The following is a 15,123-nucleotide window of genomic DNA, read 5'->3' on the forward strand; positions in this document are numbered from 1 at the left end:
CTTTCAATTTCTGCGTCTGGATCCTTTTTACTGAGTGTCAGTTTCAAGATCCATCATAGAAAAACCATCATCTCAGTTTACAGTAAGAATTCAACCTTATTCTCTTTTACTAAATGTAAAAATAGTTATGAGGCTGTATTAAGGGGAGTGACCTCTATTGTGCTTGAAGAATTTCATTATATACATTTTTTAAAAATTAACACATTGGATATTTAAATAACTAAAAAGGAATCCCAAAACATCTGAATGCTCTATAACTAAAAAAATGGCTTAACTCACGTAAGTAGATTTTAGTTTACAGCAGGGCTTACAAATTTAATGCCAGTTTTCCACCTTACGCTTATTATAAATCCCTGAAAACATGTTTTGTAATGGAAATAGCAACTAAATCTTCTTTTGAGTAGCAGTGTTAGGTATCACTATGAGACAAGAAGGAAAGATGAAATGAAGAGCATTAGACTTTTCTTATAGGATATGCTGTGCTTTAAAACATATTTTATTGATCCTAAAATTACAATATCAATTATTGACATTTTGGTGAGGATCAATCTCAGATTAAATGGCAAAATGAAGAAAAGGTTTTCATATGTACTAAGTCCAAATGCAGAAGCAGATTGCCCTCCTCACATTAACTTTTTTAGAAACCTTTTCTGATGATTAAACATTACATTTGAAATATATCTAAGTTATACCAGCCACCATAGTGCTTTTTGGTGAACCAAAGAAGTCCTATAGTGAAATCAAACTTAGAGTACGAACTTTACTAGTTTAATACAATTTTCTTTTAGCATCAAATGCTCTTTTTCTTTTTAAATTTACATTTATTCTGTCTGTCAATTACAATGCAAAATGTAGTAACTTAATTAAGCAAGAATGTTGGAGTGTGTAAAAATCATTCATCTGAACTGCTAATAGGCTGGTGGCATTTTCTTTTCACAGAGGCCCAATTCTGCTCTGGCCAAAAACGGTGGGCCTGATTCTGCATTGTCTTGTTCGCTCATTTATACTTGTGAAAAGGGATTGGAAAATGGAGGCAAAATGCTGCAACATCAGTAGCATTTGCACCCACTTTATACTCCTTTTGCACAGATATGACGAAACAAAGCGCAAAGCAGTGGATGATCATGCCCAATAGGAATGTTGCCATTGACTTCAATTAAAGCAAGACTGGGATCTAAATGAGTGAGTGTGTATGGATACACACGCTACACATATTTGTTGTTTTTCCCCTTGTTTTATTATGTTTATGGAATAAAATCCTGCAAGGCAGTTAAAAATCCTCAGTGACCTATATCAAATTTGCATTTGCATTTACTCTGTTAATCACATGACACATGAGATATAATATTAAAAAGATTGGGTAGCATGACCCCTCGAACATAATTAACCTAAAATTCTAATACTACACCAGCCTATTTTCAATTTGAGCATATACACTATATACACTCTAACATTATTGCTCAATATATATAGTAATGATTGCCAAATTTACTAAAAATGGCTCCAGGACACTTGGATCACGCTTGTGAAGCTTCTTGTACTTTGTATTTATAAATTTCTTCTCACTGAGAAATAAGTACATTTGCTTTTTACCATAAAAGTTAGTCACCTGATACCTGAAACATTGTATACCATCTTTAAGAAAACATGGCTTGTTTGGTCAATTTGCCTGCCTAATTTTGTGTGCAAAAAAAGTGTGTGACACAATGTTACCTTCTTCAGAACTTCTGTTCATACAAATAATACATATCTGAGAGCTAATATATCATGCTGCATCTTATTTGTTGTGCCAGAAGACCAATATATTGTTTTACATATGTATTATGTATAGTAGCTATTACATATCATTTGTGCTGATGCCTACTCCCATTGAAGTCAATGGCAAAACTCCCATTAGCTTCAGTGGTAGTTAGATTTAGACTGTTTTCCGGCATGTTTTCCATCATTTAATTAAACTATTAGTAGGGGGGAAAAGCCCAAGTGAAGAAAGATATGAATTCAGGAATTAACTGATCCACAAACGATATTTAAATAACACAACAAAAAAGTACCATGAGTTTAACAATCTTTTAAAATGTTGAGTTTAAAGTTATTTTATATTTCAACTTGAATGTAGTAATAGGTAGCTTTCTTAACTTTCCATTTATTTCCCTGAGCACTGATCTTTGGAACAACTGAAGTTTCAGACTCATCTAATTTATGATCCCTAAAATATTGGTATTTCCTGTTAAAAATCAATTTCTTTAATAAAATTTTTAAAAAATTCCATTGACTATAATATGTATAGCCGAGATTTTAAAAATAGACACCTGTTCTTAGCCTTCTAAATCCTTATTTAGACACTTCAATTAGTGGCCTAACTTTTAAAAGTACTCAGCACCCAGCAATTCCCCTTTAAATTCAGTGAATTGCTGGGTGCTCTGCATTTCTGCTAATCAAGTAACTTATTCAAGAGCCTAAATAAGGACTTAGCATCCTTACTTCAGTTACCTATTTTGTAAAAAGAAACAAAACAACCCCCCAACCTTGACTCTCTCTATTATATAAAATATGATTTTTCCCCCTAAATAAGCACTGTATGTAAGGACTACAGGATTGAGTTTTAAGGGGGTGATATATGTCCCCTGTGCAAGAGCCAGCATAAAGCCTGTTTTCAAGACTTAGGTAGGACATAAATGCGGCTTTGTGCTGGCCTTTTCCATGGGTAAAATTTCAGCCAAATGAACGGTACTGTATCACTAGACTTCCACAATTTGGAACTACTTGGCCAACTTGGAATAGCTGCATTTGATCCCATATATAGATTAAAGATTTGTTATGAGTTTCATAGATATAGTTTGTTGTTTTAAAAAGTCTTCTAAGGCATTCTGCATTTTAGGCTATACAAAGTGTGCAAATCAAAACACTTTAGAAAACAAAATAGTGCAGAGGCATTGACATTTTTTAGGCTAAAATGTTCTCTGATTCTAAGGCTGTAAATTACTTTTCTCTCGGCTCCTTAAAATTTAAAAACAATTTTCTGTCCACTATAAAAATATGCCAGAATTCTGTTTTCCCCATTACTGCCTCTTCCTCCTGTTTTCTGATATACTGACATTACACAGTAGGTTCCAAAATGAGGTTTAACAGAAGGGGTCTTATTTTTATGATTCCATTTTAATATATGCTGATTGGAAAAAAGAGGTGGAACACTATAAGCTGAAGTGTGGCTTTTTTGCTCTTTGGGCAACATTGCTTAAAGCCTTCATCTTTTCTGTGCAGCACAAAAATACACCATAGCTGTTTCCCTTAATTACTACTTTCTCATGCTATCTTATACACTGACATTCTACAGCAGGCTGCAAAATCTGGTTTAATAGTTTCTTGCTTTTAGCTGGAATCCTTTTTAATGTGTCTAATTTACAGAAGTTAACAAATACAATCTGATATTTTCCTTTGCTCTCTGTGCATTAAGATAAACCTTCAACTTTTAAATTTTCCTGGTTTAATGGGAATTTTAAGAATGGTTCTGAAAACATGTTTGGAAGGTGTGTTTGTACAACTTTTCCTTTAGAACTGTGACCATTACATCAATTAAGGCTGTTTAAAGTATATATTTTAAAATAAACTTTAATATTCAAGCTTACTGGATTGACGAATTGATAACAATAAGATGAAATTCTTTACAAGAGAAACTATGTAGTTGTACAAAATTAAACTGTTTACTTGTGTTAAAGAAAAATGAGCCCTGCCTGGCATTAAACACACAAAACCTGTTTACAAAAAGGAATGTATGTGACATTTGGACTTCCTTTTAATTGCTATATCCTAATAACATCTCAGTTATTTTAGTAAAGGAACTGGTTGTTAACTTTAAGTTCAATTAATTTACCAGACGCTTTCACTATAGACTTTCGAAAGCTTTTACAGTAAGAAGTTATCAACAAAGGCAGGCACATTCGTGTACAAAAATGTTGCTGTTGACTTATCCTTCTTTCTTTGAAAGTGCAGGGTTTTTTTAATGTGCATCCTACCGGACCCCACCTAGCTTTTAACTCTTACTAAATTTTAAATAGAACTTAAATCTTCAAGAAACTGTAAACATAAGAATTTCCCCAAACACCTCCAGTAAACATTACAGGAACGTCTTTTCGTTGTTAAAAATTTATCTGTTTGAGAGGTAAAGAAGCTTCATTACACTTTTTTCCTGACAGGGGCTGGTTATCGTAAATGGTATAATTTTGTACTGTTAAAGCTGAAGAAAAGACTGATGATTCACTTTAAAAAAAAAACAAAAAAACCCACCACCAACAAAAAAAACCTACTCGGCCCGAGAGAAATCATGACGGGAGGAACCAACGCCTCAGCGTTTCTTGTCCAGCCTTTTAAAACGCACCCTGGATATTGAACAGACAGACAGATGAGAGACTCCATCAGACAGAACCGTGATCAGAAAAGTGTCCGCGGGGACCGCTCGGCATTCCCAGCCTTCTCCGCTACCTGGCTCTCACAGCGCCGGAGCCGGGGCCAGACTCAGGCTGATCTTCGGCGGGGAGCGTCGCCTCTGCCCAGCCCCGGCCGGTGCCAGCGGGGAGCGCAGCGGAGCTGGCGCTTCTTGCCCGGTGTAGCGCGGTGAGCAGAGGGGCTGGTTCTCCGCTCGGCCGCCCCGGCTCGGCCCCCCGCGCCCGGCCGGGTCACTCGCAAAGGCAGCGGCTGAGTGTCAGGGCGGTGCGGGGCGGTGCGGTCCCCGGGGGCCGGCCCCTAGCTGCCGTCGGCGCGGCAGGGCTGGCCCGGGTAGATCTCCTCGTAGGCGGGCGGCTGCTCGTGGGGCAGCGGGTAGCAGTAGGGGTAGGAGGGGCTGAGCTCGGGGTCCCGCGGCGAGTAGCCGGGCAGCTCCAGCGAGGGGTGCCCGCCGCCGTGCACCTCCACGCCGGCCTCGTCGAAGAGGTGGAAGACGCCGACGTTGATGTAGGAGACGGGCTGGCAGTGCGGGCCGTCGGCGGGGGAGCGCTCGGGCTCCTCGCAGGAGAAGAGGGAGCCCTGGCTCCGCCGCTGCTGCTGCGCCCGCCGGCCGCCCCCTCCTCCGCGCCGCCGGCCGCCCAGCGCCGGCCGCGGCTGCTGCTGCTGCCGCCTTCGCCTTCGCCGGCGCCGGCCGCGCTGCTGGGCCGCCTTGTAGTTGCGGAGCAGCAGCAGGCTGAGCAGGCCCAGCAGGCACTCCAGCGCGTTGAAGACGGTGGAGAGCACCAGGCCGCGCTGGTAGTCGCGCAGCTTCTGGCAGCGCAGCGCCGCGCCCGCCGCCGCCCCGCGCGGCCCGCCGCCGCCGCCGCAGTGGTGCGAGTACTTCCTCTCCACCAGCGCCACCGTGTCGCCGTCGATGACGGCCCCGGCGAAGGCGCTCAGCACGCCCAGCAGGAAGACCAGCACGCCCAGCAGCAGGAAGTTCTGCCGGCCCCCCGGGGGCGCCCCGGGGCCGCCCGCCGCCGCCGCCTCGTCGGCCGGCGGGCGGCAGCAGAGCAGCGCCGAGCCCAGCAGCGAGAGGCCGGCGGCCAGCAGCAGCCCGGAGTAGAAGGCGCCGGCGGCCGTGCCCAGGCGGAAGGGCTCGCCCTTCAGCTCCGAGCCCAGCGAGAAGCACTTGATGCCCACGGCGGCGGCGCTGAGCGCGCAGGCCAGCAGGAGGCAGCTGGAGAGCGCGGCGCAGGCTCCGCGGGCACTCCACTTCATCCTCCGCCGCGCCGCCGCCGCCGCCGCCGCCTCCGGCCTGCCCCCGCCTGCCGCGCCGCCGCCGCCGCCCTCCGCCTCATCCTCCTGTGTCCGCCTGGGCGGCGGCCCTTCCCGGCGAGGCGGCCGCCGCGCGCCGCGGGGCCATGGGGGCGCGGGGCACGGGGAGCTCTCCAAAGGCGCCGCCGCGCTCCGGCTCCGCTCCGCTCGGCAGGCAGCCGCCGGCCTCAGTGAGCCAGGCGCAGCTCTCGCACCCGCTCCCCTCCTCCTCCTCCTCCTCCTCCTGCCGCCGCCGCTCCTGCCCGCCCTCCCCGCCGCCTCCCCCTTATTGCCGCCGCTGGGAGGCGATTAATAATTGATGGCAACCGCCCGGCTCCTGCGGCGGTGGCGGCTGGAAGAGGGGCGAGGAGGGAGAAGCCGGGCGCGGGCGGGAGGCGCCGTGGCCCGCAGGGGAGGGGGCGGTGACCTCCCGCTGCTCAGCAGCATCCCTGGTTCTGGCTCCGGCCCCGGCCCCGGCCCCCGGGGGCCGCGTGGCAGCCGCGGCGCAGGGATGGTGAGCAGCCTCGCCCGCAACACGGCAGCAGGAGGGAGGCGGGGAGGGCGGGAGCCGGCGGGGGGGGGGGGAGGTTGGTCTTCCGCTCCCCGGCCCAGCTCTGCCGCCGAGCCACCCGCGGAGGGGCAGGAAAAGGGCGTTAGCCCCACCGGGGCCCGCCCGCTCGCCCGCGGGGATGTCCCCATGGTGGTGCCAAGGTTACAGCGCCTTGCAGCGAGGCGGGGAAGGTGTGTGTGTGTGTGTGTGTGAGACAGGGCGGGGGAACAGCAGCTGGCAACCGCAGCATCAAAGCCTTTCCCCTCCCGCTGAATCACTCCCCGGCCGTCCCCTGCTGCTGATGGCGGCGGGCCCCTTCCATTCCTCCCGCTCCCGCTCCGGGGGGAAGGCGGCCCTGCTGCCCGGCCGTAGCTTCACGGATCTCCCTGCACCGCGCCGTGCTCTGACCCACGCCGAGCCCCGGAGCAGCGGCAGGAGGCTGCCGGACAAGCCGGTGTCTGCTGCGAGCTCCGGGAACGCAGCACCTGGAGCGCGCGGGCGGTGGGCGCGGGGCGCAGGGCGGCGCGGGGGCTGTGTCTCGTTCACCGAGCTGGGCACCCTGCGAACCGCCCGGCAGCGTGTCCGCGCTGCCCCCGCGCATCTCCGGCTCGGGCTGGGAGCGGGGAGCCCAGTGCAGGCTCCGGCCGTGGCGGGGCGCCGGGCGCGGGGCGCAGTGGGGTGGCAGCGCCGTGGGTCCCGGCGCCTGAGCGAGTCCAGGTGGGCTTTGAGTGGAGCAACTTCTGCTGGGCCGAGGGACGCCCTGCCCTGCCCCTGTCCCTGCCCCTGCCCTGCCCTGCAGCGAGCGGCTCTGCCTGTCAGTGCGGCTGTTAAACCGCTGAGACTCGCACAGCTCGACCACGCCGAAGCCCGGTCCCTGGCAGCAGCCCGGGGCAGCGAGAGCTGGGCGAAGCTGGCAGCCAGACGGGATTGCCTGGGCGGCCGCGGCCGCTCGGGGGCCGGTTTTGCCGGCCGGCTAGCCGGAGAGGTGCTACCTCGCCTGGTGTTTGATGTGCGCCGGGCTCTGCCGGGCTGCCCGGGCAATGCGTGCGGACCTCTCCGAGCGGCTGTTTCAGGCGGTCCTTTTAAACAGGCGCATCCGCTGCAAAATTAGCGGGGAGCGGAGCCACTCCCGACCCGCACCCCCAGAAACGGAGCCCTCGGAGCTCTCCGAGCTGGGCTGGGCACAGCCTGGTGCCTGGTCCCTGTGCGCCAGGAGCGTTTGCCGGCGGCGCAGCAGCGTGCGGGGCTGGACTCTGGAGCCGGGCCGGGCCGTGCGGGGCGGAGGGAGGCGGCACTGCAGCGGCTAGCGAGGTGTGCTGCTCGGGCTGCCCTTACTCCAGCCGCCTGCTTGCTAAACCACGGCCGGGCCGGAAGGGCTGGGACGCCCACCCACGGGGAGCACGCGTGGGAGAGGCGCTGAGTGTGCGTGGCAGGGGGCCCGGCTAGAAGGGCGTTTGTCATTTGTCTCGGAAGGTGTTTTGCAGCCGGGTTGCAGGAGGCTGCTCGGTGTCCCTGTTGTGTACACACGCACGCCTGCTAAGGTCACAGCAGGGAAGCCAACGCCGCTCGGTTGGGTTCCGTGCACCGACAGCCCCCTGCGCTCCGGATCGCTCTGCTCCCCAGAGCCATCTCCAGCCGCGGTCCCCTCGGCACTAGCGGCAGCAAAAGTGGGGGGAGCCCAGAGGATAATGCATCTGCGGTCGTGTGATGGTTTATGCGTGGAAAGGAGGGCTCTGTGCAAACCAGCTGTGCACAAGTCCTGCTCGCTGACCCCCAGCAGCCAGGGCTTTGCTGGGGGCGGTGCTGCCCCTGTGCTATGTCAGAGCTCGGAGCTGTGTCAGCCCCCCCGTTGCGAGGGAGGCTGCATTTTGCCAGAACCGGTGTAGTGAAACACCTTGCGTTTTCTCTCCATGAAGGTTTCCCAGGCGCAGGCAGACTGGCCGTCCCTGTGGGATCAGAGGCAGAGTGTTGCAATCTCCCTCCGTGCCTTTCCTTTGAAACACACCAGCGAGAGGGAGCGCGCACTGGAGGTGAGGCGCTAGAGTAACATGTTGCAGTCCTGACTCAGGCAAAAGTCCTTAGTTCTGCTGGCAAAATCAGGACCATTATTTGAGCCCCAAAAGATGTGTGTGTGTGTGTGTGTGTGTGTGTATATAGAAGCCTAGGAATGTGTATTAGTTCCCCTGCACAGGGCGATCTGCTAACACACAGCGCTTTGCCTGGCGGATTGTGCACTCAACTGTTCCATTCTGGTGTCTTGATTTTTGTTTTTCATTTTTGGGTCTTTCCAGGAACAGCAGCAACACCTGTGGGTGATTGTGCAAGGCCCTCCTCCGGGTTTTGTTTTTGCTCTCCTGGCACTTGGCGAGCACTGCCCTGCTTTTAGAATATTTTAACATCACTTTACTATTAGTGGGGGGGTCAAAAGCCCCAAAGCCCCTAATTACTTTTCAATGGGACTTGTACCCCTAAGTAATTTAGGGCCAGATTTCCAAAGTTTAGGTGCCCAAAGAAGCACTAAGGTGTCTAGCACCCACTGAAATCCCTCTAGGTGCCTGCTGCACCTTTAGGCCTGTAAATACCTTGGAAAGTCTCACCCTGTATCTTTCCATGTCCTAAAATGGCAACGCACTGGAAGTGCACACTATTACATAACTGTAGCACTCCTCTGCTCAGCTCCCTATTCAGATGGTCAAAGGCATTTAGGTGCCTAACACCTATTGAAATCGACAGGAGTGAGGGGCCTATATACATGTGAGGAACTGGGACTTTGACCCCTTAGCACCGTCTTGGAATGCACAATCCAAAATCCCCATCCAGCAGACAGGAAATACGTGATCTGTATCGTGTCAGTGTTATTGTCAAGAGCTTAACAAGATTCAGTAAAGGATTAGGTGTTTATATTCGTAGGGAGAACATCCGCTGTTACGTCAGATAGAATACAAAAATCAAGGAAGAGATATGAGCCCTTATGTTTAGGGAAGAAACTTCCACTAGAGACACTGTGGAGTTTCTTGTACGTTCTAAAGCATTTGATTCTGGCCACTGTCACAGACAAGATAACGGGCAGCTGATCTCATGTGCTATGGCAATTCCTATGTTTCTTTGACAATCTCACCCTTTCTGTTTTGTTGGCTTAGATTGTAAGCTTTTTAGGGAAGAGACAGTCTCCTGCTCTGCGTTTGTGCAGCATCTAGCACGTTGGGGCCCCGACTTCCACTGGCATCCATTCTACATTGTTTATTTCAGAATCAGAGTCGTTTGAGGCAGTACTGACTTGCATAGGTTCAAGATGGGCATTAATGATGTTGGTAATGCTCCTGTTTCCCCATGGGCAAGTGGCTACTGTTGACCTTCTCCCACACTAATCTTCTCTAAAATGTCTGTGTGCCTCCCAAGCACCAGACTCAACATGCACAGCTAAGAATTCCACTATCAAAAGAACAAATGCTTAATTTATTCTTTACCAGTCTCTGGGGCTTTACTGTCGCTCTGTGTTAGCAGAATTTCCCTTATAGTTATTTAGCACTCTGCAGATTAACACACATGCAGCTAGAGGAGATAATACATACAGTAAGGTCCTTAATATATACCACACATCTTCTGTTCAACTCTCCTTGGGTTAAATCTCTGGGAATTCAGTAATACTACTATTAAATTATTAATAATAATAATAAAAAACCATGATAAGACCCAGTACTTTACTTTTTCAAAGCACTGCACAAATATTCCTCAAAGCTGTACCTTCCATTGACTCATTGCTCCCCTCTTACTCACAGGCAACGCTAGGAAAGCAAACAAACCCAAGAATGTTTCTAGCCTAGGAAAAGGTGAAATGGTTACAGCTGCTATGGGTCGGAAGGACCGCAGTTGGATCATCTAGGCCACGCTGCAGGAACTAGCCCAGTTGGGTAGCAGCTTCATGGTGGCAGTTTGCAGCAGGGAAGTTGGAGGAGGGCAAGGGAAGGATCTGAGGTGGCTCTTCCCCTCTTGCAAAGAAAGGCTGGTAGGCCTGCAGAGATCGCTTAGGCTGGAGTGACTTGACTTGGGTATGGTCTTTTTCCCTAGTGTGCTCAGCCAGGTATTTGTACCGGGGGCTAGGGTGTAGATCAAAGCACACTAGGAAACTATTCGTTCACGGCAGTAGAGTCCATACAGCCAGTTAGTGCACAGCGCACTGCTGCACTGCAGGTTTACACCCCAGCTTGCTGTGCACACTAACTCTCCACCAAGGCAATCCTTAAGTTTCTCTGTGCCTCAGCTGCAGAAAGGAAGTGGCAATGCTATTTCACATCGATGTTGTGAGGCTAAACTCATCGCTATTTGTTAAGCATATTGAGATCACCAGACTATGGCATCAAAGTGCAATGCATTACATTATTTTAGTGTCTACCTCTCAACCCACACTGCATTATTGCAAGCCGTATGTCATTATCTCTAAACCATCTCTGATAAATGGGTGTGATAGCTTTGAATATCTCCAGTAATGATGGCTATATAAACTCCCTTAGCTTACTCTATTGCCTAATTCTGATTTTCTGGTTCTAAAAAGGACATTGTCAGCTGTAAAATCCTCTCTCTACAAACAATTTTTATGTCCTATTACTACGCACACCTTAGAAACATGAACCTTTAGACATTTTGTGGTATCCCATTTGCCAGTGATTCAGCTCATTTTGTTCTTTAAAGTGTGATAATGGTACCCACTGCTTCTCATTCTGCTCCTCTCTCCCTGACATGTGCAAGGGCCTCTTGTGTAGAAGTCTGCCTGCTCTTCCACCCTTGAAAAAGTTTACATGCACTGAACTCCAGGCAAAAATGATGCATAATCATAGGTGTGACATCACAGCCATGAGTTATGAAAATGAACCAATCATATTTATGGGTGTGAGGTCATTATGAGCCTTAGCTGATCCTAGGACAGTTAGCGTCTCACAGCTCTTCTTTAATCTCTAGGAATGGTGCCTTGATGAACAGATTTTATCCTGTATTCTGTCCTCTGTTTTGGTCCAGGTTCAGCAGTCCAGCCCTATTCATGACAACATTTAAGCATATGCCTAAATCCTATTGACTGTAGTGGGACTTCAGAACATGCTTAAAGTTAAGCATCTGTTGAAGCATTTGGAAGGCCTGGGAAACTAAATTCATAACTCTCTTAGACACCAAAAATCATGGATTTAATAGAGACACTGGTAATAAATTACAGCAATCTGTAACCCACTATCCCTCCTTCATCCTATGACTGTAGAGATGTTAACTGCTCGCTTCACTTTGAATGGTCTCTTGCAGTATGTGTTAACTCTATCTGTTCCACCTTGAGCCTCTGGCCATGTCTACATTAGAGACCTTGCAAGCTGAACCGAAGCAGAAGCGCTGCTGTAAGATCTCTCGTGTAGCCACTCTGTGCCGATGGGAGAGAACTCTCCCACTGATATAATTAAACCACCCTTCCACAAGTGGCGGTAGCTATGACAGCGGGAGCTGTCCACACTGGGACTTCTGTTGGTGTAGCTCAGGGGGCATGTTTTTTCAAACCCCTGAGCGACATGAGTTATACCGACAAAAGTGCTAGTGTAGACACGGCCGCTGAGTATCGTTCCCAGACCTGAGACCACAAGACTAAAATGCTCCGATATGACATCTTCTTAGGAAGCCTCTCAAGGATGTTCCTCCAAAGGGAAGGTGGTCAGGAAAGCTTAGTCTCTACATTCTTCTGTCTCCAAGGATCATAAACAGGCATTTGAAAGGCCATCATCTTCTGGAGGGTCCTCAGAATCGATTCATCTGCAAATTACATCAGAAAAAGAGGAGAACAAGGTGAAAGAAGAGTCTTCCTTTGGCAGCCACTACACTGGATTACTCCTTAGTTGCATTCTGCTCTTTGAGGACAGTCAGGTCTTCCAGAAGACGGCTGGACACTTAGCTCTGGCCTTTCACATTCCAGTTGCTGTAGTTCTTGAAAAGGTACACAAGAAGTTGGATATCCTGGAGACAAAGGATTAAGGCCAGATGGCCCTACCAATAAATGAATGGATAATGGATCCAGCTGAGGAGATCTGGCAATGCACTCCTCTGGCTTCAGCTGCAGTTTAGAAAACCATCCTTGTGTATCAGATCCATATCTACTCTCCAGGATCCTTCCTTGGTGTTTTCTGCTACCTCTGAAAGGTGCGGGATGGGTAGTTCTTCCAAGATGATTCCCCAACCTAAAAAGCCATATAGGTTATGGTGTATTACATGAGAAAGAGAGCTTACTCCTTGGTCACCTTGTCTGGGAGAATTGTCAACTAGGAGGTATTGATGATGTAGTGCAACTTCCATCTTCTAGAGTAAACACCTCTAAATTATAGCTCTTCTCCCTGATTTTCACTTTCAGGTATGAAGACTGCCATTTAAAAGGGACAAGACTTAACCAGGCGTACATTAAGAATATTCTCTGATGCTTTCCATACTGTTGCTAATTCTGTTTCTTCAGTCGTTACTTTCAGGAGGCATTCCAGGCTCAGAACTTTTGTGTCATTCAAGGAGATCCATGAAAAAGAACAACAATTACCCTTTTGAAAGAGCTGACTTATTCAGTGGTAAAATTTATGCTGCCTTGAGCAGAGTCAAAGAGACCAAAACTATGGCATCATCTTTGCGGATATCCCCTGTCACTTCTTAGAAAGAATGACTTGTTGAGTTGGTGATCCTTACTGTGACCTGTCCGTGCCCACGGTAGCCCACCTGAAAATGCCAAGGTCAGGGCAGGTTGCAAAAGGAGAGCAGATTCTCCCAAAACTGGTGGGTAACACAAAAATTAGATTCCCTGACCAATCACAAACAGTGCTCCTGATTTCCCACATTGATTATCAAGAAGCTACAAGAAGAAATACACATTGCATTTCAGTCTCTGGCTCCCAATCAGCAACTAGGTCCAGTAAAGAGAGAAGTTTTTTAAAACTCCATTCCCTTTATCAAAATGTTCTCCTGATCCCCAAAGGGTCAGCCACATTACCAGGTCAGTATAAGTTTAGATCTTACTAAAAATACAACGCTGCCAGCCAATCCTCTAGTTAGTAAACTAAAGGTTTATTATAAAAGGAAAGAAACAAACAAAATGAGAGACGTTAAACAGTCAAAGCAATCAGATACATACAAATGACTTCAAACTCCATATATATCAGATTCTCAGCAGTATTGGAGTTTGCAGGCTTGTACAGTTCCTCTGGAGCACAACCAGTACCTGGATGGGTCTCAGTCCTTTGTTTCACAGTTTCAGGGGTAGACTAGTTAATCGAGAGGTAGGAAGCAGGAATGAAGACAAGATGGAGATAGTGCAACTGCGTTTTATAGTCTCTCGTCTGCCATGTGACTTGTTTCAAACACAAGTTCACAGCACATGGACAGGGAAAAGCACTTGCAGTCCTCCTGACCATAGGCAGGTCCCTGCATCTCCTGATGACTCATAGGTGCAGCCCTGACTTCTCTCCCGGGGCTCATTGTATAGGTGATGACCCTTTAGTGTCAGCACTGATGACTCATCATCTGCCTGGGGAGTGTAATCCAGTAGCACAGCACAAGTTTTTGGATACAGATATATCACGCATATCCATAACTTACAGTTCAAAGACGATACAAGCAGATAAACAATATTATCATACTTAGCAAATTATAACCTTTCCAATGATACCTGACATGGCATATCTTACAAGAATCATTGTAATTTTGTCATATTGGTATTAATAATATTATAAATGGTCACTCATATTCCAGACAGCATCACACCTACCACATCAGGTGCTAAGAGGGACATTCTTTACTCAGCCACCCCGTCTTCTATATAGGGACAGATTACATTAAACTCTGAACTGGAAGATGAAGGGAGGCTCAGCTGGTTCACCTCAGAGCTCACAGGCTGTGGAACCAAAAGTGTCTTTGCTGCATCTCAGGGTCCTGGAATTTCAGATCAGTTCTTCAGATCCTTTCCTATTCTCATTCAACATGGCAGCCATGTACTACTCGAACCAATGCGGGGGAGCTCCTCACCTTCTCCTGTGTTCAAAAGTGGGCTCCACTTGTGGGAATGGTGCCCGGAGAATTGTGTGCTCTCTTCTGTTCTTCACTCGGCTGGAAGAAGAGTTCCTTTATGAGACACTTGAGCCCCAGGTGTATGATCAGCATAAACGGTCTCGGAAAGCTATTGTCTTGACCTCCCTAGTTTACAGATAGTGTGCCCTAGAAACAGACTTGTTCCATTCTCCTAAGCAATCGTGTACAACAGTTTGAGATAATGTGTCGGGATTCCAATGTGGTAGGAGACACCTTTCCCCTTTATTGGGGTTATAGATTGTTGTATGCGTCTCTTCTATTTTATGCCTGCATTCCCATGGATTCCTTAGGATCATGATAGGGTCAGCTTGCCCATCCAGCGTCAGATGCAGCCGTCCCTTTGCTTCAGTACATCGGTTTCCCCTTGCTCTTGGGTAGTTGGGTGAATTTAGTGACTCGACTCTCTGACCAAACAAGCCTCCTCTCCTTCCAGGGCAGACAAGCCCTGAACAATAACAAACTGCACAGTACTTCACTGGCAGTCACCGTGCTCCGCTAGTGGACCCTCACACTCCTTCTGTCACCTCTTTTGGTCTGTTGCTTTCTTCTCTTAATTGATCCCCCTTTCAGGGGCAAAACCCTCTTCTCTGGGTCTGGGGCACTTCCCTTAGAAGTGTCAGCACAGCCATTTGTCCCCCCAAGAGCAGGACTCAAGCCCTGCTCCACCCCTGGGTTGCAGGTTTTTTGCACCCACCTCTATATGTGACCCACATCCTCCCTGTACTCTGGGCTCTGGCTCTAGGACC

The 15,123-nt window shown here is 48.6% G+C and overlaps 1 protein-coding gene across 1 annotated transcript; it reads right to left on the reverse strand.

The window, feature by feature from the left end:
- Positions 1 to 475: 475 nt before the first annotated feature.
- TMEM271 (transmembrane protein 271) lies at positions 476 to 5,815 on the reverse strand. The gene has a single exon (XM_067553411.1). The coding sequence runs from the start codon at positions 5,698 to 5,700 to the stop codon at positions 4,741 to 4,743; it is 960 nt and encodes a 319-aa protein (XP_067409512.1). The 5' UTR covers positions 5,701 to 5,815; the 3' UTR covers positions 476 to 4,740.
- Positions 5,816 to 15,123: the final 9,308 nt, after the last annotated feature.

This window comes from Emydura macquarii, unplaced genomic scaffold, assembly GCF_026122565.2.
Source record: "Emydura macquarii macquarii isolate MOO-44397 ecotype Brisbane River unplaced genomic scaffold, CSIRO-AGI_Emac_v2 contig_1451, whole genome shotgun sequence".
Classification (NCBI taxonomy): Eukaryota; Metazoa; Chordata; order Testudines; family Chelidae; genus Emydura; species Emydura macquarii.